Genomic DNA, 23046 nt, shown 5'->3' on the forward strand with positions numbered 1-23046 from the left:
CCATGTATCATACATAGTTATGGTACATTACGTAACTTTATGAGGCAGTGACGCTACTCTGATGATACATAGATCGACTCATTAGTGGTACATAAAATCTATGCACTGGACATGGGACTGAACGCTGCAATCGCGCTTTTGCAGTAGTTTAGCATCTGGTCTGCCCCGATACTGGTGCTGGCATACCTGTACATTCTCCGGTGGGAGTGCAGCCATTGTACGGGTTGCCGTAGAATCCCTCGTTGCACTCACAGCTGGGGTATAGACCCTTCTTGTAGAAGGCGTTTTCCCCGCAGGGAGTGGTACACACGCCACTCTGTCCAGCACTCACCCCTGTTAACATAACACACACTTACTGCCCGGGGGCTGGCATAGCTTCATTTAGCCTGGAAACATTTTACAGAACTTACTCATTCTAGTTTGTTTATATAAATTAGAAGCATAACACACCTATTACACCACAGAACAAGCATAACAAAAAACGGAAACTACAATCCTTGTAGTTGACGGATGCCAGTCTATACTCGTGTACAGAACATCTAATGGCGAACAAAGAGAAAGTATATGCTAAGAAACAGATAACCCTACCGACAGTGCGTATCGTTTAAAGATGTTAGGGAGCAGCACGATTGTGAGAGGAAAGTATTTTACAGGCTCTAGATGCACGTTGATTTTGAGTTCTGCGTGCCACTACCAGGAATTTGTTTATTGAATGATAAAGTTTTGATTAAAATAAATATCTGTAGAGTTGTACTACATTAATCGTATTGTCGAGTACTAAGCATTCGACTGTTTTATTTTAGCATGACGTGCTGCTAATATGTTAACGAATCACAATATATAACTTTCAACTCTATGTGTGCGCTTTATAGTGGAGGACCGACACTGTTTTGTAAACCTCGAACAATATTAAAGACCTACAAACCTGTACCCCAACTTACGCTCGAGACTTTCCGCATCAGTCTTCCATCATCCTGGTTCTGGACATTTCTGTCAACAAAAGGAGGGAAAAGTGACGCCAGTCGTTAATGAACCTCAGGGAGAACACGTTTGCTGACAGCGGTTTATTTTGCTGGGCCTCGACTCAATGATATTTTGTGTTCTTTATGCAGCAATTTGCCACAAAGCCAGTGGTCGTGTTCTTCCTAGATCACAGAATCTTTCCCTTGTGCCGATGTAGTCATGAAAGTACCGCGTGACGCGAATGATAACTTAAGTACGTTAGAATCCGACATGAAGATTTCAAACGCTAACCATTAGCAATATACTACAAAAAAGATTGCTAGAGAGAGAAAGAGAGAGAGAGATCAAATGGTTCAAATGGTTCTGAGCACTATGGGACTTAACATCTGAGGTCATCAGTCCCCTAGAACTTGCGACTACTTAAACCTGACTAACCTAAGGACATCGCACACATCCGTGCCCGAGGCAGGATTCGAACCTGCGACTAATGCGCCTAGAACCGCTCGACCACACCGGCCGGCTAGAGAGAGAGAGAGAGAGAGAGAGAGAGAGAGAGAGAGAGAGAGCAGATGTAATGTGGAGCGCATAGCGTAGGTCACTTCCTGTAAATATTGGCGACTTCTTGCCAATCCTATTAGCGTATGGAGGGAAGGTGTAACCAGTACCTACAGATCTCGGTACGTGCCTCGATCTTTCTCTCATTATTCTCATCATTCCTGCACGGGATAACAGATGGTGGCAGCAGAATTGGTTGCAATATTGCTCGAATATCAGTTATCTACATTCATCCACCACAGTATCGTTAGAACATAGTCATCTTATTTTCTAGCATCTTCACTTAACTTCCCTGGTCAACTGTTGTATTTTCCTACATGCTATACTGACCTGTTACGATCTTTGCTTCGCATTTCTAGCTTCGTTCAATGTTTGCTGTCAGCCGGTCGGTGTGGCCGTGCGGTTCTAGGCGCTTCAGACTGGAACTGCGTGACCGCTACGATTGCAGGTTCAAATCCTGCCTCGGGCATGGATGTGTGTGATGTCCTTAGGTTAGTTAGGTTTAAGTAGTTCTAAGTTCTAGGGGACTGATGACCATAGATATTAAGTCCCATAGTGCTCAGAGCCATTTTGAACCATTTGAGACATTTTGCTGTCATGCCCACTAGAAACGGCTCCCAAACGCTGTATCAAAGCTGTAGGACTGGTCTCACTAGCATCTTGCAAGATGTTTTCTTTAGAGATTCCTTTACAACAATTCTAAGTCTTGCATTCCCATACACTGCTGCTGGTTATACATGTTCTTCACATTTGACATTTCTTTCATAGGTTTACCGCTGACCTTATAATCAGGTGAATCCATTATCTTGCATTTATCGGTATTTGAAGACATCTAACGTTCTGTCCACGAATTGGAAACACTGTGCATGTCGTTCCACATTTCTTTATGAGGAGCCAGCGGCGATATTCTCCTGCAGATAATAGCATCTTCAGGGTCTGGTGGTGTCGACACCTTCTAGTAAACTGTATCAATACAAAGGACATTAGTTGTTCTATTACGTTCCTTTGGGCCCCACTTGGTTTCACCTTCACTTCTGTTGAATATTAACAACCCAATAAAATACTATGCTTTCTCTTCATCAAAATGTATCCGGACTAATCACATACTTCTTAAGATATTGCGGTTAATCGTATGTTAGTAATCAGTATAAATGACCCATAAATAACCTAACTGTGACTAGGGCGAATTTTATTATGGCGATCTTATAGAAATGATTCCTGTCACTACAGAATGGAAGTCTAACGTTTGGCCCAAAGAAGCGTTTTTTTTTATTCAAGGCATCCTGGGAGACTCGCGCAGTCTCTGTACTAGAAGGCCAAACGCGGTCAACGGAGACCGACCCAGTGTGACTGCCGCGTGTCGAGTGCTGAGTACTCGCTGTAACACGTTCCGCAGGGACTTGCTGTCGGAGACTAGGGTATGCCAGCTCCAATAAATTAAACAATTTAGTGCGTGGCAGAGGGTTCATTTAACCACTTTCACACTATTTCTCTACCGTTCCACTCTCTAACAGTGCGCGGGAAAAACGAACAGTTATGTCTTTGCGTGCGAGCTTTCATTTCTCTTATTTTATTACAATTTTAATGTATCCCTAGGTAGTTGAGTGTCGACAAAAATTTTCACATTCGAAGGAAAACGTTGCAGACTGAAATTTCGTGAAAAGATTTCGCCGCAACGAAAGGTGTATTTGTTTTAATGATTTTCACCCGAACATATTTATCATATCAGTGACACTCTCTGTCCCCTATTTCACGATAATACAAAACGAGCTGCTCTTCTTTTAACTTTTTCGATGTCCTCCGTGAATACTACCTGTCAAGGATCCCATACTGCACAGCAGTACTCTAACAGAACACAGATGCTAGTAGTGTAGGCAGCCTCTTTAATAGGCCTGTCGAATCTTGCGTCCTGTCAATAAAACGCAGTCCTTGATTTGCTTTCCTCACAACATTATACATGTGTTCACTCCATTTTAAGTTGCTTGTAATTTTAATTCCTAGATTTAGTTACAGCTAGAGTTAAGTTGTATTCGGTGTGAAAAATCTATTAGTCAGAAAGAAATTAACATATTTAGCACGAGGCTATTGACACTATACTACACATATTCTATAGCTCTTGCACAGAGCAGCTTCTACATCTACAAGTGCATCAATACTCTGTAAACTCCCTGATGGTGTGTGGTGGAGGGTACTTCTGGTACCACTAAGGCAGGCCCCGTTCCCTACTCCACTAGCGAATGACGCGTGGGTAGCATGCTTGACGGTGTCTCTGTATGAGTTCTAATTTCTCTCGTCGTGAACATTTCGCTAGATGTATGTGAGTGGAAGTACTATGTAGTGCGACTCTTCCCAGAAAGTAACTTTCTCAGTATTTTAATAGTAGCCCACTTCGTGATGCACAACGCCTCTCTCGTAGAGCCTGCCATTGGAGCTCGTTGAGCATCTCTGTATCGCTCTCGTGTCACTATTCGTTGAATATTTTCTATCCCTTCTATCAGTTTTGCCTGGTAAGTGTCCCAGATTGACGAACAACGCTCAATAATCGGTCAAACACGCGCTTTGTAAGCCACATCCTTAGTGAATGGGTTGTATTTCCTTCAGATTCTTCCTATGAATCTCAGTCTGGCATCTCATTTTCCTACTATTTGATTCGTATGGTCATTCCACATAAGGTCGCTCTGAATGGTTACTCCTAGATATTTTACGGCAGATACTGTGTCCAGAAATTTGTCATCAACAGCGCCGTTATAGAGTAGTGGATTTCATTTCCTATGCATGCGCAGTATTTTTCATTTATTTACGCTCAGGTTTAACTGCCAGAGCCTGCACCCTTCATCAATCCTTTGCAGGTCATTCTGCAAACCGATACTGCCTTCTGGCGATGCTACTTTCGTGTAGACAACCCCATCGTCTGCGAACAGTTTTAAAGAGCTCCCTACGCTTCCTACAAGATCATATATATATATATATATATATATATATATATATATATATATATATATATATATATATATATGTATATATATATTACAAACGTTAACGGTCCTATCACACTTCCTTGGGGTACTCCAAAAGATACCTATATATCTATCGATTCTGTTCCGTTAAGAGCGACGTGTTGAGTCCTGTCTGCAAGAAGGTCTTGAATCCATTCGCAAGTTTGGTCCGATACGGTAAGCTCGCCTTTTTCTCACTACACGGCAGCGCAGAGCGGTTTTAAATGCCTTAAATGCCTGAAATTCGACATCAACCTGGCCGCTGTTGTCAACAGCGCTTCGGATCTCATGGAGGAACGGAGCGAGCTGAGTTTTGCAGGATTTCCGTTTGAGGGATCCAAGTTGATTTTTATGGAGGAGATTTTCGTTCTCCAAAAACGTCATAATTCTTGAGCATAAAAACATGTTCCATAATTCTGTAACAGAGTGACATCAGCATTATAGACACGTAATCATGTGCATATGTCCTACGACCATTCTTCAAAATGGTAATAATCCGCCCTTTTTTCGCGTTGCCAGGTACACTTCGTTGCTTCAGCGAACTACGACAAACTGCTGCTAGAAGGGGAGCAAGTTTTTTCCCATAATCTTACGAGTATCTCGTCTGGTCCTAGTGGCTTTCCACTACTAAATGATTGTAGTTGCTTTGAGTTGCTTTGCTATATCTATCATTTCGACGTTCGTACAATGATTGAAATAGGGGACTATATTACGATCTTCCGTGTTGAAGCAATTTCGTAAGGCAATATTCAGTATTTCGGCCTTCTCCCTGTTATCTTCGGTTTCGGTACCACTATGGTCACTGAGTGAATGAATAGAGAGTTTGGAATGGCTTATTGATTTTAAGTAAGACCAAACCTCTTTGGACACTTAGTAAGATCAGTTGACAAAATTTTACTGTCGAAGTCACTGAACGCTTCTCTCATTCCTCTCCTTACGCTCTTTTTCGCTTCGTTCAGCTTTTGTTTGAAAGGTAAGTTATGACTTTTCTTGAATCTGTGATGAATCTCTCTTAGTTTACGCAGCACTTTCCTAGCACGGCTATTAAACCACAGTAGGTTTTTCCATCCCTTAAGACCCTGCTCGGAAAATACTCGCGTAAGGAGTATTCAACGATGCATTTGAATTTTTTCCATTTGTGCTCTACATGTTCGTTCTCAGCACTGAATATTTGATGTTGACTACTCAGATACTCTGCAATTTCTATCCTGTCACTCTTGCTAAGCAAAAACATTTTCCTACCTTTCTTAACTTTCCTTGTAATACCTGTAATCATAGTTGCAATCACAGCCCTATACTCACTGATACCTTCTTCTACTTTAACTGATTATTCGACAAGTTCAGGTTTGTTTGTTGCTAGAAGGTCTAAAATGATACGTGCACGAGTTGGTTCTCTAATTATCTGCTCGAAGTAACATTGGACAAGATATTCTGAGCAATGTCATTCGATCCCAGTCTGTGGCATCACTTCTGATAGCATGACGACATGGAAAGTTGAAGTCAGTCCCTATTACAACGGCATGATCAGGAAAATTATTAATGACATTACGCAAGCACTCTCTGAAGCGCACTACCACTAGAGCTCCTGACACTGGCGGTTTATAAAAGCCCCCGATTACCACTTTTGACCGACTTTTGATGCTTAACCTCATCCAGATTAATTCACATACGCAATCCGTGATAACCAAGCTAGATATCTAATCCCTTTCTGCAATGAATAAGCCGCCACCACTGGCAACTATACTATCCTTATGACAAATGTTCCAAACTGAACTTAGGATTTCGTTGCTATTCACTTCCGGCTTCAACCAAATTTCTGCTCGCAATTATATCTGGGAATTATAGCGGTACTAACTCTGGAACCTTTCCTTGGATGCTCCTGCAATTTATTAATATCGTATCACTTTAACCTTTTCTATATCCGATCTGCGAAGACGAGCATCTCCTGATAACAGTGTGGCTGATGTTTTTGTTGTTTCGCAGGCTCTTCGTCTCTGATCCCATGAGCGGCGGGGACGGGAGTGTTTCACTAACCTATAAAACCCTCATGTGCACGCCACACTTACTCCGCTACCCTAGTGGTGTAGCGCACGCTAGATCCATTGAGGGGAACCCTACAATTCTCCACTCGATGACGGAGGTCGAGAAATTCACATCCGATATCGTCACAGAATCGTCTGAGCCTCTGGCTTAGACCTTCCACTTTACATTAACCAGAGGACAGAGTTCGATTCTGCCACAAATAGTGAGGTTAGCCTGCATACTACGTGCAGTGCTCGTTGCCTTTACCAAATCAGCCATCCGGCGAAAGGGGTCGAGGATGGCCTCAGAACCCAAGCGGCAGGTGTCGACAAGCCGTATTGCCACTATTTGCAGCAGGTTGCACACAGTGTGCCCGATACCAGCCAGCAGAGCTTCCTCTGCGTCTTGGCCCAGACCCCACCCACCAACCCCGTTCCCCTCCGGCTAAGATACCGAGAGCACACCGGCATTCCTTCCAGCTCTGCCTGCTATTTTCCTGCGGGGCTCCATTACCCGCCTAAAGTCGGAGCTCCCAATTACTAGCATACGCGCCCTCTGCGCTTCTTCGCACTGGACAGAAAAATCAGGCACTGGCCCAACAGGAGACCAACCCATGCAGGCTCAGAAGTATTATCAGCACTGGATAGCACGCTGCGTTGCTAAGGCGTATGGAGCCAGCCGTGTGGCCTCTCTTTCACTTTCTGCTCAGTGACACGCGAAACCGCAAGTGTTCGCCACTAACTCTTGAATAAAGACGGACCGGTCAGATATTTCACATTAAAAGACTCGCCGACCACCAGGTCACAGGGGATCCAGTGGCACCAAAGGTGTCACAGGTCTCGTCAGTGGCGCCCCGATGTCGCCGCAGCTTTGAGCAGTAACCAGAAGCCTGTCGACTGTGGCCAACGCAATTTCCAGCTGTTTGCGGAGAGCAGCCAATTCTTCTAGTGTCCGTTCACAACAGGTACAGTCTCTAGCCACATTGTACTGCGTAAAAAACTGAATAAGATCTCGAAAAGAACACAACGCAGTCAGGAGTAACTGAGAAAGTAAAACCAGAAAATTATGTGACTGTGGCGCTACTGAGGTTGGAATGTACGCAAAATATAAATGAGGAGGGTAAAAAAACATTACGATCTGCTCTGCAGAGTTCTCACTGTAGCCTAAGATCATAAGTTCTGCAAGCTCTTCAAGTTTCTCTACTAAAAACGAATGTATCCACAGTTACATTTTACTAGAAACTCTGCTTACACAAAAGCTATTGCAAGAAAACAAACACCCAAACTCAAAACGACTGACCTAAACTATACGCTATACTTGGACGAGATTAAAATGGAGTCACGTGACGTGGCGCTTCTCGTGTCAGGAAGCTACTCGAGAAAGTTGCCTCACACAAAGACACGCACAAAAATTTACGCAAAAAACGTAGAGTAAGTTACCACAGTAAACACACACAAGAATAATTAATTTATTTGCAAAAGTAAGCGAGAAATAAAAACTAAAGAAAATTACTGTGTATCAGACAAACTAGTAAAGCTAAAGGGGTCACCTCGGCTCCGCGGCTGCAGCTCTACTGAGGTTCATAAAACACTCCACAAACTAACGCTGTACTATACTGTGGTACTGCCAGAGAAGAAGCAGCAGCAGCCGCTTCTCTGGGAAGCGAAACGAAGGCAAAGATGAATATGTTATTTAAGTGCAATAGCTGAAATGATTTAACATTGTTGTTGTTGTTGTTGTTGTTGTTGTTGTGGTCGTCAGTCCTGAGACTAGTTTGATGCAGCTCTCCATGCTACACTATCCTGTGCGAGCTTCTTCATCTCCCGGTACCTACTGCAACCTACATCCTTTTGAATCTGCTTAGTGTATACATCTCTTGGTCTCCCTCTACGATTCTTACCCTCCACACTGCCCTCCAATAATAATTGGTGATCCCTTGATGCCTCAGAACATGAACTACCAACCGATCCCTTCTTATAGTCAAGTTGTGCCACAAACTTCTCTTCTCCCCAATCCTACTCAATACCTACTCATTAGTTATGTGATTTACCCATCTAATCTTCAGTATTCTTCTGTAGCACCACATTTCGAAAGCTTCTATTCTCTTCTTGTCCAACCTATTTATCGTCCACGTTTCACTTCCATACACGGCTACACTCCATACAAACACTTTCAAAAATGACTCCTGACCCTTAAATCTATACTCGATGTTAACAAATTTCTCTTCTGCAGATACGCTTTCCTTGTCATTGCCAGTCTACCCTTTATATCGTCTCTATTTCGACCATCATCAGTTATTTTGCTCCCCAAGTAGCAAAACTCCTTTACTTCCTTAAGTGCCTCATTTCCTAATCTAATTCCCTCAGCATCACCCGACTTAATAAGACTACATTCCATTATTCTCGTTTTGCTTTTGTTGATGTTCATTATATATTCTCCTTTCAAGACACTGTCCATTCCGTACAACTGCTCTTCCAAGTCCTTTGCTGTCTCTGACAGAATTACAATGTCATCGGCAAACCTCAAAGTTTTTATTTCTTCTCCATAGATTTTAATACCTACTCCAAATATTTCTTTTGTTTCCTTCACTGCTTGCTCAATATAAAGATTGAACAACATTGGGGAGAGGATGCAACTCTGTCTCACTCCCTTCCCAACCACTGCTTCCCTTTCATGCCCCTCGACTCTTATAACTGCCATCTGGTTTCTGTACAAATTGTAAATAGCCTTTCGCTCCCTGTATTTTACCCCTGCCACCTTCAGAATTTGAAAGAGAGTATTCCAGTCAACATTCTCAAAAGCTTTCTCTAGGTCTACCAATGCAAGAAACGTAGGTTTGTCTTTCCTTAATCTAGTTTCTAAGATAAGTCGGAGGGTCAGTATTGCCTCAGGTGTTCCAACATTTCTACGGAATCCAAACTGATCTTCCCCGAGGTCGGCTTCTACCAGTATTTCCATTAATCTGTAAAGAATTCGCGTTAGTGTTTTGCAGCTGTGGCTTATTAACCTGATTGTTCGGCAATTTTCACATCTGTCAACACCTGCTTTCTTTGGGATTGGAATTATTATATTCTTCTTTAAGTCTGAGGGTATTTCGCCTGTCTCATACATCTTGCTCACCAGATGGTAGAGTTTTGTCAGGACTGGCTCTCCCAAGGCTGTCAGTAGTTCTAATGGAATGTTGTCTGCTCCCGAGTCCTTGTTTCCACTCAGGTCTTTCAGTGCCTTGTCAAACTCTTCACGCAGTATCATACCTCCCATTTCATCTTCATCTACATCCTTTTCCATTTCCATAATATTGTCCTCAAGTACATTGCCCTTGTATAGACCCTCTATATACTCCTTCCACCTTTCTGCTTTCCCTTCTTTGCTTAGAACTGGGTTTCCATCTGAGCTCTTGATATTCATACAAGTGGTTCTCTTTTCTCCAAAGGTCTCTTTAATTTTCCCGTACGCAGTATCTATCTTACCCCTAGTGAGATAAGCCTCTACATCCTTACATTTGTCCTCTAGCCATCCCTGCTTAGCCATTTTGCACTTCCTGTCGATCTCATTTTTGAGACGTTTGTATTCCTTTTTGCCTGCTTCATTTACTGAATTTTTATATTTTCTCCTTTCATCAATTAGATTCAATATTTCTTCTGTTACCCAAGAAGTTATACTATCCCTCGTCTTTTTACCTACTTGATCCTCTGCTGCCTTCACTACTTCATCCCTCAGATCTACACATTCCTCTTCTACTGTATTTCTTTCCCCCATTCCTGTCAATTGTTCCCTTATGCTCTCCCTGAAACGATGTACAACCTCTGGTTCTTTCAGTTTATCCAGGTCCCATCTCCTTATATTCCCACGTTTTTGCATTTTTTTCAGTTTTAATCTGCAGTTCATAACCAATAGATTGTTGTCAGAGTCCACATCTGCCCTTGGAAATGTCTTACAATTTAAAATCTGGTTCCTAAATCTCTGTCTTACCATTATATAATCTATGTGAAACCTGTCAGTATCTCTAGGCGTCTACCACGTATACAGCCTTCTTTTATGATTCTTGAACCAAGTGTTAGCTATGATTAAGTTGTGCTCTGTGCAAAATTCTACCAGGCGGCTTCGTCTTTTATTTCTTAGGCCCAGTCCACATTCACCTACTACTTTTCCTTCTCTCCCATTTCCTACTACCGAATTCCAGTTACCCATGACTATTAAATTTTCGTCTCCCTTTACTATCTGAGTAATTTCTTTAATTTCATGTTACATTTCTTCAATTTCTTCGTCATCTGCAGTGCTAGTTGGCATATAGACTTATACTACTGTAGTAGGCGTGGGCTTCGTGACTATCTTGGCCACAATAATGCATTCACTATGCTGTTTGTAGTAGCTTACCCGCACTCCTATTTTTTTATTCATTATTAAACTTACTCCTGCATTACCCCTATTTGATTTTGTATTTATAATCCTATATTCGCCTGACCAAAAGTCTTGTTCCTCCTGCCACCAAACTTCACTAATTCCCACTATATTTAACTTTAACCTGTCCATTTCCCTTTTTAAATTTTCTAACCTACCTGCCCGATTAAGGGATCTGACATTCCACGCTCCGATCCGTAGAACGCAAGTTATCTTTCTCTTGATAACGACGTCCTCCTGAGTAGTCCCCGCCCAGAGATCCGAATGGGTGACTATTTTACTTCCGAAATAATTTACCCAAGAGGACGCCATCATCATTTAACCATACAGTAAAGCTGTATGCCCTCGAGGAAAATTACGGCTGTAGTTTCCCCTTGCTTTCAGCCGTTCGCAGTGCCAGCACAGCAAGGACGTTTTGGTTAGTGTTACAAGGCCAGATCAGTCAATCATCCAGACTGTTGCGTCTGCAAATACTGAAAAGGCTGCTGCCCCTCTTCAGCAACCACAGGTTTGTCTGGCCTCTCAATAGATACCCCTCCGTTGTGGTTGCACCTACGGTACGGCCATCTGTATCGCTGAGGCACGTAAGCCTCCCCACCAACGGCAAGTTCCATGGTTCACCGGGAGGGACTTACCATTATGAAATGTTATTGTATGACAGTGATAATGTTAATTACGAAATAACCTAAAAATGTGTGTAGATATTTTTCAACATGCATCGACAGGCTGTTCAATACATGTGTATCCATGTATATGGCTCCTTTCTGTGTTAATTTTTAACAACTTGAAGTCTTTATAGAAGTTGTTTTTGTTCCTAATGTTATATTACTGCTTTGCACTACTTTCCGGGAAAGAGAGACACTGTTTAATGTAAAGGACATCAATGAATATAAAATAAAAAGTAATTTTAAGAGTTCTCTGCAGCCTGTTTTAGAGCTAACACCAAATATAATTCTTTTAATTCGTTTCTGGTTTCTCAAAAACTCTATCATTATCAGTTTAATTCCTCAGAAAACGATTGGATGGATGGAAATTTGTGGAATATTCTAGTTTCTTCATTTTAAATCACCTATTGCAGTAGCCACGCATACTGAAAATCTAAGTAACCGAAGTAAGGCTCTTCCTTAATTTCAGGCTGTGGGTTTTCAAATTAAAGTTGTGCTCTTCCTGTAGCCCTAAAACTTAACACTTTCTACTTCTTGTATTTCATTCAATATTAAACCGTGGTCAAATGGTTTTCAAATATTGGTAACTAATTAGTTTCATTAATTTTATTTCATTGTTACAACATAACAGTTTGCTACTAACTGAAACAGAATAGGGAATTTGCAAGGAGTTAGGAAAATTCGATTCAGTGTACGTATCGAGTATTCGCTGCGGCTGCTGGAGTGATATCTGGGCTAAATGCAGATGAGGAAAAAAACTGTTAATCCAGTCTCATAACAACAAGGCTGCCGACCTTATGACACTAAATAAAGTGATACTGGACAGAAAGGGGTCTACCACTCAACTGTACTTTGGACTGTCGGTTCGTCACATATCAGTTAGAGGAAGCTATATTGCTCGCAGTAACCCAGCGTTGCATCAGGAAGTGAGAGAACGTTGCAATATTTTGTACCTACGTAGAGCTTCCTGTAAAAGAGAACAGAGCGGCCAGTAGAAAATTTGAGCGGAAGTTACTCAGCAAACACCAGTCCCAACATTCTGCGATGTCTTTTAAAGTACCGAAAACAATTTTCAGAAAGTAGCTCGTGTTCTGTGAGTTCGCATACTCGGAGAGGACGCATCTGGAGAAATGAAAAAAGAAGTGATAATCGAAATATCCCCATATCACTTAAATCAGAAACAACAGGAAGAACTGAACATCTGCACGTTCGACTGAAAGCTTTAACTCATATACAACAGAAAACAGTAACGATAAAAATGTAGGTCCTCTTTAATATTGTTGTGACATGACAATCTTCTAATTCGAACGTATACAGCTAACCGGTACGCGATTTTGTCGAACACTTCTGGAGGCTACCTTCCACTTGAGCAATGTTTTGTGGTGGTTGGACTCGTTGTGGACAGCCGTCTAAAAATTATTTACTGTTTGTATGTCATTTTAAAGAAATGCCAAAAATACTTCTACAGCCAGTTTTTTGTTGTTGTTGTATGATATGAAGATGGTATCTGTTCCGAAAGAACGATTCCATCTTCATATAGTTAAGGCTAACGGGCCATTGACCTCCTCCTGTGCGGATGCACACACATTGCCCGAACTCTTACGGGATTCGGTAAGACTGTCTGCCGCGAGTAATGAGTGTAATGGGCAGGAGCACTAGGGACGTAGTGTGGGGACATTAAGATGGGAATGTGGGTCTCACGGGGAGCGTGCAAAGGATAAATCCCTGCAGTCGGACTATCCTCTGTGCCCTCGGTGGGTCGCCGGCCGGTGTGGCCGTGCGTTTCTAGGCGCTTCATTCTGGAACCGCGTGACCGCTACGGTCGCAGGTTCGAATCCTGCGTCGGGCATGGATGTGTGTGATGTCGTTAGGTTAGATATGCTTAAGTAGTTCTAAGTTCTAGGGGACTGATGGCCACAGATGTTAAGTCCCATAGTGCTCAGAGCCATTTGAACCAACCCTCGGTGGCTCAGATGGACCCCGGGTTCGATTCCCGGCTGGGTCGGAGATTTTCTCCGCTCAGGGACTGGGTGTTGTGTTGTCCTAATTATCATCATTTGCCGGCACGGTAGCTCAGCGTGTTCGGTTAAAGGATTAGCTATCCTCTGTAATAAAAAGCAGAGTGAACGGTTCAACGATGAACCTGAACGGGTGTCATCGGATGTCCGCCCCGAACAATTTCAACGAACAATATAGAACAAAATGAGATTTTAAAAAAGAAAAAAATATGGATATAGCGTCTACCATGTAAGCAGGAGATCCCGGGTTCGAGTCCCGGTCGGGGTACACATTTTCAAATGTCTCCGTTGAGGTATATCAACGCCTGTCGGCAGCTAGAGTCTTGATTTAATTGTCATTTCAGTTTTATTTTGTTCCCTCTGTACATAAGAAACGCCTTTTCCACGATCAGTAAATTGTGTTCTAGATTGGCCCACAATACAAACGACAATTAGAGCGCAATCAAACTCTGTCATGTACAACGTTATTTGCAGCGTGTTGTGACTTCTTAATGGGGGGAAAATTGAACCGACGTGCTAAATACAGGGAATACATCTGCTGCATCTGTTATGATGTAGTGAACTGTCTGTCTTGCGATCCACAAATAACCTTTATTCTTCGATGAAGGAACAAGAGACCAATAGAATATCATTTTTTGTACGCTTACGGTGTGCACCGGCATTTGAGTATCCACGTCCATGTTTGTATTCGGTACAAGTGAACATATGAGCGAGTGTTTCAAATCCGTGGCATTATGTCAAAGTGATCACTGGGTCAGCCGTATCCAATAGTATTATTCTCTGCTTTCGATAGTGTCTGTGACTATTTCGTACCAAGTGGCACCCACGTTTGAAGGCAGTGCTGAACGATGAATATCATTACAATTTGCATCTAGTCCCTTTTTGGGTGTCAAAAAAGTACAAACTGTTGAGGAAGCTGTTCCATAATCCTGCTATATAAACGGTATGTCGATACAGATATTTTTTCAGAGCATCTACAGACAGAACAGGCTAGCATGTGACCTTATCAGTGGGCAGTAGAAATGAATGCTGAGCAGTCTACGCGTTGTCATGTGTTGCCACTCGTATTACCACCTTGCAACTTACCATGGTTTAGCGCGATGCAGACCACTAGCAGCACCAGAAGAGAGCGGAATTCTGCATTTATCTGAAAAATAAAATCGCTTTAATTTATGTGGTGTCAAAGAGCGGACATTTGGTGAGACAAGTTATCCGCTAAAACATCAGATACGAGATGCTTCAGATATTACTAGCATAACTCAGGTCTGTTACTCTGAAGGCCCATCCCTTGAAATCCATTTTGGCTACTTTTCCTTATCCCTTTCCTTTAACGTATGTTGTTTGGGCTAATGCCAGCTTGGATTAGTCACCTTGATAGTGACCTTAAAAATTCGTACATGTTCGACAGGGCAGTTGTCCTAGAGCTATTTCGTTACTCACGTAATTCTTTCTACTTTTCTCAAGCTTTTTCCAATATTCATTTGTTATTCACTAATCTACATACTGATATTAAAAGACAATAATTAATTGAGAATTTTTTCCTCTTTTCCAACAATCGAAGAGACATACTACATACACTCCTGGAAATTGAAATAAGAATACCGTGAATTCATTGTCCCAGGAAGGGGAAACTTTATTGACACATTCCTGGGGTCAGATACATCACATGATCACACTGACAGAACCACAGGCACATAGACACAGGCAACAGAGCATGCACAATGTCGGCACTAGTACAGTGTATATCCACCTTTCGCAGCAATGCAGGCTGCTATTCTCACATGGAGACGATCGTAGAGATGCTGGATGTAGTCCTGTGGAACGGCTTGCCATGCCATTTCCACCTGGCGCCTCAGTTGGACCAGCGTTCGTGCTGGACGTGCAGAACGCGTGAGACGACGCTTCATCCAGTCCCAAACATGCTCAATGGGGGACAGATCAGGAGATCTTGCTGGCCAGGGTAGTTGACTTACACCTTCTAGAGCACGTTGGGTGGCACGGGATACATGCGGACGTGCATTGTCCTGTTGGAACAGCAAGTTCCCTTGCCGGTCTAGGAATGGTAGAACGATGGGTTCGATGACGATTTGGATGTACCGTGCACTATTCAGTGTCCCCTCGACGATCACCAGAGGTGTACGGCCAGTGTAGGAGATCGCTCCCCACACCATGATGCCGGGTGTTGGCCCTGTGTGCCTCGGTCGTATGCAGTCCTGATTGTGGCGCTCACCTGCACGACGCCAAACACGCATACGACCATCATTGGCACCAAGGCAGAAGCGACTCTCATCGCTGAAGACGACACGTCTCCATTCGTCCCTCCATTCACGCCTGTCGCGACACCACTGGAGGCGGGCTGCACGATGTTGGGGCGTGAGCGGAAGACGGCCTAACGGTGTGCGGGACCGTAGCCCAGCTTCATGGAGACGGTTGCGAATGGTCCTCGCCGATACCCCAAAAGCAACAGTGACCCTAATTCGCTGGGAAGTGGCGGTGCGGTCCCCTACGGCACTGCGTAGGATCCTACGGTTTTGGGTGCATCCGTGCGTCGCTGCGGTCCGGTCCCAGGTCGACGGGCACGTGCACCTTCCGCCGACCACTGGCGACAACATCGATGTACTGTGGAGACCTCACGCCGCACGTGTTGAGCAATTCGGCGGTACGTCCACCCGGCCTCCCGCATGCCCACTATACGCCGTCGCTCAAAGTCCGTCAACTGCACATACGGTTCACGTCCACGCTGTCGCGGCATGCTACCAGTGTTAAAGACTGCGATGGAGCTCCGTATGCCACGGCAAACTGGCTGACACTGACGGCGGCAGTGCACAAATGCTGCGCAGCTAGCGCCATTCGATGGCCAACACCGCGGTTCCTGGTGTGTCCTCTGTGCCGTGCGTGTGATCATTGCTTGTACAGCCCTCTCGCAGTGTCCAGAGCAAGTATGGTGGGTCTGACACACCGGTGTCAATGTGTTCTTTTTTCCATTTCCAGGAGTGTATTTAACGTATCGACTTTAAATAACCACGTAAAATGCAATTTTGTCGAAGACATGGCTGGAGACCGTGGCTGTTGTGTGATACAAATTATCAGTAGTGAACAGCAGCAACCAGCCACAAAAAAGTACCGTTCCTGGTTTTGGCAAACCACCAGTAAACTAAACGTAACATGTTTTCTGGTGAAAGCATGAAAGCCACATCAAGATGATTTTTATTATTTTGAAACCTGTAACGGTACTTTTTCAATTACCAATGTATGGCTGGTTGCTGCTGTTCACCACCAACAATATGTAAATCCCTAAAAACTTTACAGAGACGATGGCCCTTACATGATAACACTGAAATACCTTTCCAGATTATCTCTAAAAGCTCATAAATGAATTTCACTTTTACCAGTTCTAAATTCACCTAGGCGTGTAGGAAAATTACATATGACAGACTGGCATTAGACAATGTGTAGCTAAGTTGATGGCTGTCCTTTCCTGGCTGCCACGTGACAACTACATTTGATATTGCACTGCAAATAAAAACTGCAACACAGTACTTTTCTCCCTCTAAGTAAAAATCTAAAGGTTGTCTAATGATATTGAATGAGAAAAGATAGTAAAATTTCCGAACTGTTCAAATTTACCATTCCATATAAATAATGTAAAAACATTTCGGTTACATATGCACTATGTATTAATGGTCTCCTTGACTGACAAGGAAGGTGGAAGTAAGGAAAGCAAATTGAAAAAATTGCTCAAATGGCTCTGAGCACTATGGGACTTAACATCTGAGGTCATCAGACCCGTAGAACTTAGAACTACTTAAACCGAACTAACCTGAGGACACCACACACATCCATGCCCGAGGAAGGATCCGAACCTGCGACCGTAGCGGTCGCGCGGTTCCAGACTGAAGCGTCTAGAACCGCTTGGCCACACCGGCCGGCTAAGCAAATTGAAACAAAATGTTTGCACAGTAATTTCAGAGTTAAATCGTTATTGTCATGTTAGGTGAACATCAGTAAACCATTAATCTGAACGAGAGAATCGAGTACTATCGAATATTTTATGTTGCCGGGTTCCTCCAGTTGCAGAAAAGCGTTAGAATTCTCACAGACAACCACTCCTCAGGTCAGCAGTCAGAGTTAGTGTTTATTTGTAGATGTGTTAGAGTACGATGATTCGGGCCACATACATATCTTCAATGTACATTGTTGTTATGTGCAAGACCTTAAAAATATCTTTAGCGATGCAGTGTAAAAAGTATACATAAAACTTAGCACACAGAATTGTAACTGAGTCTGTAAAAAGATATAAGAACGGCCCGGAGTCGACCCCAAGGACTTTTCCTAACACGTAATCACCAACTGTATACACTAACCCTACACCACAGGTAGCTTTCGTTAAGAGCTATCAATCTGTGTACTTATGTTTGTATTTAGCATAGTTAGTCATGTAGTAGTCAGTTCTCCGCGTTTATTGCCTGCTAAAAGTTCTTGATCATGTAAAAAAACATTCGTATTTAATTTGTTGATGAAATAGTCGAATGTTCCTCTGCTCATTCACGTGTATTCGAAGACTTTGTCTGATGATCTTCGTAGTTGATGACATTTATGAAATTCTCCTTGGAGATTCCTCCCTTCGTAAATTTCATGCACAGTATTCCTTCTCGCGTAGGACACTTCCGTAACTATACGTGCGGTTGTGTTTTGTCGCCTGAAGCTGTCGCGCGCTGTCGGTCGCTTATGTCGCTCACGCAGGACACGGCCTTAGCGATAATACGGGACAACAGCTTTACCGACGCATTAACTTCGACAGCACTGACCGGTCAGCTGGTACAGCTAGCCTGTTGTGATGTGAGCTTCTGCTGTTAAGACGTACCGTAATAGAGGTGAGCAGACGAGCAATACAGCTTCGAATGTCATTTAATTTTTAAGCAGAATGAAATAATACACTGTAAATCTGCCACAATACGCTCCTTTGACGACTATACGAAAACCGCAACACGTTATCGTTTTTAACTAAAGTACTGTTGTAATTAAAAACAAGAATGATGAAAATTTCTAACTTAACCACAGGGTAATTTTTCTGCATAAACTGTGTGTACCGTAAGAGAGTATTGAAGGATTTCACCGTATAGTTAAATATTGAAGCCACTGAAGGTATTACTTACAGTCAGTCGTCTGGCAATCTCCTAGCTCCTCCCATATGCGAATCCGAGAAATACAGTTTAGTTCTGGAAGTGTCACCTGCTACGTTGATAAAGAGCCTATCAACAACAGAATCCACTAAGCCAACCAGGCGCAGCATTTTCTCTTCTTCCTTTATGACGAGACGTTCTATATCCCGCCAGCGTTAGGCAGTGAAGTGTGAAAAAGCTGCGTGCGTTAGTTCAAGTACGTCTGGCAGTTTAACAGTCTCGTTACTTCAACAGTCTCGTTACTTCTCGGGCCAAATCCCGCAGCTTGGACACAGATCAGTTCTGCTGGGTTCATATCGTAATGGTACAGCAGCAAATGTAAAAATGCAGTATTTGTATGATGTGCTCGATGCTGCGAAAATGGTTGTTTTTCATGTTTCTACGATACTTATCCACCTCTGTGATATAAAACGATGGACATACTCCAAATAAAGAGGATTTGGTTTTTCATTTTTCCCTTAAAAATTAAATTGTTATATTTTCTTAATTTAAACAAGTTTTGTGAACAGCCTTTCATAAAACATCGATAATTAAGAGTTTGTATTTGAAATGGAAATAGGAATTTCGCGTCCAATATGTAATTAGAAACAAGAAGACGTGCATTATTCATAAAATGTGATGATAAGTTTTATAATCACGAGATGTAGGTATTTCAAATTCAACGAGGAAATAAAATCGCATCGGGGAGATTTGAACCAAGCACCAACTCACGGGTCGTGCGGTAGCGTTCTCGCTTCCCGCGCCCGGGTTCCCGGGTTTGATTCCCGGCGGGGTCAGGGATTTTCTCTGCCTCGTGATGACTGTGTGTTGTGTGATGTCCTTAGGTTAGTTAGTTTTAAGTAGTTCTAAGTTCTAGGGGACTGATGACCATAGATGTTAAGTCCCATAGTGCTCACAGCCATTTCAACCATTTGAACCAACTTACGCAGGGGGTTCATGTTCTATTACACTACCTTCTTTTTTCAAATCCTATTTTTTCGCTATTATTCGTTGCGTTTGTTCGGGGCGGATGTCCCATGACACCGCTTGAAGTTCATCGTTGATCCATTTACTCGGTTTTTTTTTCATTACAAAATTAGCCTCAGCCATTTTCATACTGCGCCTTAACAGCGCGACAATCAGAGCACAACGCTGCAGAGGCTGTGGCTGTACACGATTTTTGAAATAAAAACTACGTAGCTAAAGCGTGATTAAGAGAAACCTTGATGGCTGTTAATACATTTTAATATCCTAAAGTTTCATTTAACATAACTTAGTAATAAGATACCTAATACGTAAGTAGGTCCTAGTTTCAACAGCGTAACAACACGGTGTACGTGTGCTACGGTTTCTGACCAAACATTGCGTTTGTGTTTGCTTACATCAGGTTTATTCTTATGCTGAACAGACTATAATGCTGCGTCGAAAACACTCTCATGACACGTGCGTTGCACTCTGGCCTTACTTTGATCTTGTAACACGAAAATGAGTTCTGTGAAGACTGAGATGATTGAGTACAACCATATTTTGAGCGTTTTTCAAATCCTTTATGTGTTGATGAGGACAGTAACGATTGTTTTTTTTTTTTTTAACTAAGTGATGATCTGGTGAAGTCACTTTGCCACTGATAGTCTATAAACTAATCCCGGAGTTCACACCATTATTAAACTGCAGTCTGAGAACCACTGAACATGCGTTTGTAACATTTGTCAAGACTTTGTATCCCCAACTGAAAATCTTCCAGTAGTAGCGAACTATCTGTCTTGACAGAATATTACAACAATGCCAAAGAGGAAACAGTTACACAGTAATAGCAATGATGTTTGGTCACACACGAAACGAAATTTAGAATTGTAAAGTTGATCTTAAACACTGATTATATTTTAAAAATTGATTTTATTGTTGCGATTTTTTAAAATTCGTGCGGTAGCGTTCTCGCTTCCCACGCCCGGGTTCCCGGGTTCGATTCCCGGCGGGGTCAATGATTTTCTCTGCCTTGTGATGACTGCGTGTTGTGTGATGTCCTTAGGTTAGTTAGGTTTAAGTAGTTCTGAGTTCTAGGGGACTGATGACCATAGATGTTAAGTCCCATAGTGCTCAGAGCCCTTTGAACCATTTTTTAAAAATTCTCTCATATGTGAGGGCTTTGGCTGTAAACAGTGGTAAGGGACAGTCGATGAGAAACCTAGCTATTGCGTGAATAACGTATTAAGTGACATACTTTATTCAAACTAGTTGATAGTTCCAGGATAAACAGGGAAATGGCAGCTCTGACTCGAATTTCAGATTCTCACTAATAGCAACTTTCTCAGGATGTGTGCATGTGTACAGTGGTAAGTGCCGAAAACTGCCAGTAGTAGTAGTAAAGTGTGCAGTGTTCGTGCCAAGTAAATGCTTTTCAGGGACAATTTGTAATAATCGGAAGATGACATGGATAACTACAAATCAGACAAAACTCGTGAATTTGTACGTGGACGCAAATGCGCTTCAATGGTATTGGTAATGAGGTAAATTTCAATAATTTTTAAGCAAGTAAACAATATTAATTTGTGTTCCTTACCATAATTTACGTGAATTTATGTGACAATGCGATGGCAGAAATATTAAGTACTATCCCCCACATTATATGCGTGCTGCAGGAAGACGACAATAAAACTAATTTTATATTGTGCTGATTCAAAAAAAATGGTTCAAATGGCTCTGAGCACTATGGGACTCTACTGCTGTGGTCATCAGTCCCCTAGAACTTAGAACTACTTAAACCTAACTAACCTAAGGGCATCACACACATCCATGCCCGAGGCAGGATTCGAACCTGCGACCGTAGCAGCCGCACGGTTCCGGACTGCGCGCCTAGAACCATGAGACCACCGCGGCCGGCTGTTGTGCTGAATCATAGATTAATTTCTGAGGGCGTTATGCTTTGTTATTGCCGAACTGGTACTGCAAATCTTATAAACATAAACTGACCGAGGGAGGTGACGCAGCCTCTCATTCGGGAGGACGACGCCTCAAACCCGCGCCCGGCCATCCTGATTTAGGTTGTCCGTGATTTCCCTAAATCGCTTCAGGCAAATCCCGGGATGGTTAGTTTCAAGGGTCAATACTGGTTTACTTCTCCAGCCTTCCCTAATCCGATGGGTCCGCTGAAATAATTTGGACCTTTTATATTTTTTTTAATGAAATTTCACAGTAATGCTTCGTTATCGCCCCAGCAAGTAAACGATGGTAATTCACCGCTAACCCATGCTAAGTGTATTCAGTTCGCAATTAAACAACGTTAAGAACCGACTGGTATTTTTAAGAATACAATTTTAGACAGAATTTACAATGTTTAAAAAAGTAGTCACTGTAGAAATATTTTAAAACAATGGCGTACCTGAAAAAAAATCACAGTGGATTTACTTGAAATATCTTCCTTATAGATTTTATTGAAACTTTACTGCACAACTCCTCAAAACAGCCAAGTTGTCACTTAGCGTTGTTTACAACCAAGGTATTCAAATGCATAAATGAAACTCTATTTAACTTCCTGGGGGAGAAATAAACTGCGCTTGTTGATTTAAATCGCGCCAACAACCTGTGGTATTTCTAGTATTTCCAGTAGCGCCATTTTTCTAGCTGTCTCTGACTTCTCTCATCTGCAGGCAACTTAACTGCCACAGCTCTGCCTCACTGCCAGGTGCACCAGTACACGTCACTTTGTGCCAGATATTCGTAAGAATATTTGCTGTTGGGTGATATCGCAGCTACGTTATTGCTATTATGAAAAATAGGTCCGTATTTGCGGTATTTTAACTTTTTCTTTTATTTGCAGTCTTGACATTAAATTGTCACTTAATGGTGACTTAAGAATTAAGTTTAAAAGATTGGTTACTAAGGAAGTGGAAATTGCTGTAGGACAAGAAGAAAATACTTTATTCTTCTTATTCCCTTCGAATTCCTTTGTATTCACTAACAACACGTAATTTAACACTTAACCTTTACTGGTAACTAAAGAACGACGTTGAAGGACCACAAAACTTCGACCGAGCGAAATGGCACAGTTTGCATTCTAGAGAACCACGCTTCGATTTATAGTCCGGCCATCCAAATTTAAGTCTTCCGTGGATTCCTAAATCCCTGAAGGCAGTTACCAGTGGAAAAATCGCTACCGATATTCTTTCCCAAACCAAACTTATGCTCCGCCTGTAATGACATCATCGTCGACGAGACGTGAAATCTTTCTCCGGTTTTTTCAACAAGTCATGAGGCTGGATATGCG

General features: G+C 42.4%; 1 protein-coding gene across 1 annotated transcript in view; it reads right to left on the bottom strand.

The window, feature by feature from the left end:
- Positions 1–23046, bottom strand: part of LOC126299206 (uncharacterized) — a 36515-nt gene that overhangs the window by 13142 nt on the left and 327 nt on the right. Inside the window, exons 2-3 of the mRNA XM_049990992.1 lie at positions 14707–14767; positions 187–333 (exon numbers count right to left, since the gene is read on the bottom strand). Coding sequence (XP_049846949.1) covers positions 187–333; positions 14707–14767 — 208 coding nt within the window. The remainder of the gene's footprint in view (positions 1–186; positions 334–14706; positions 14768–23046) is intronic.

This window comes from Schistocerca gregaria, chromosome X (genome assembly GCF_023897955.1).
Source record: "Schistocerca gregaria isolate iqSchGreg1 chromosome X, iqSchGreg1.2, whole genome shotgun sequence".
Taxonomy (NCBI): Eukaryota; Metazoa; Arthropoda; class Insecta; order Orthoptera; family Acrididae; genus Schistocerca; species Schistocerca gregaria.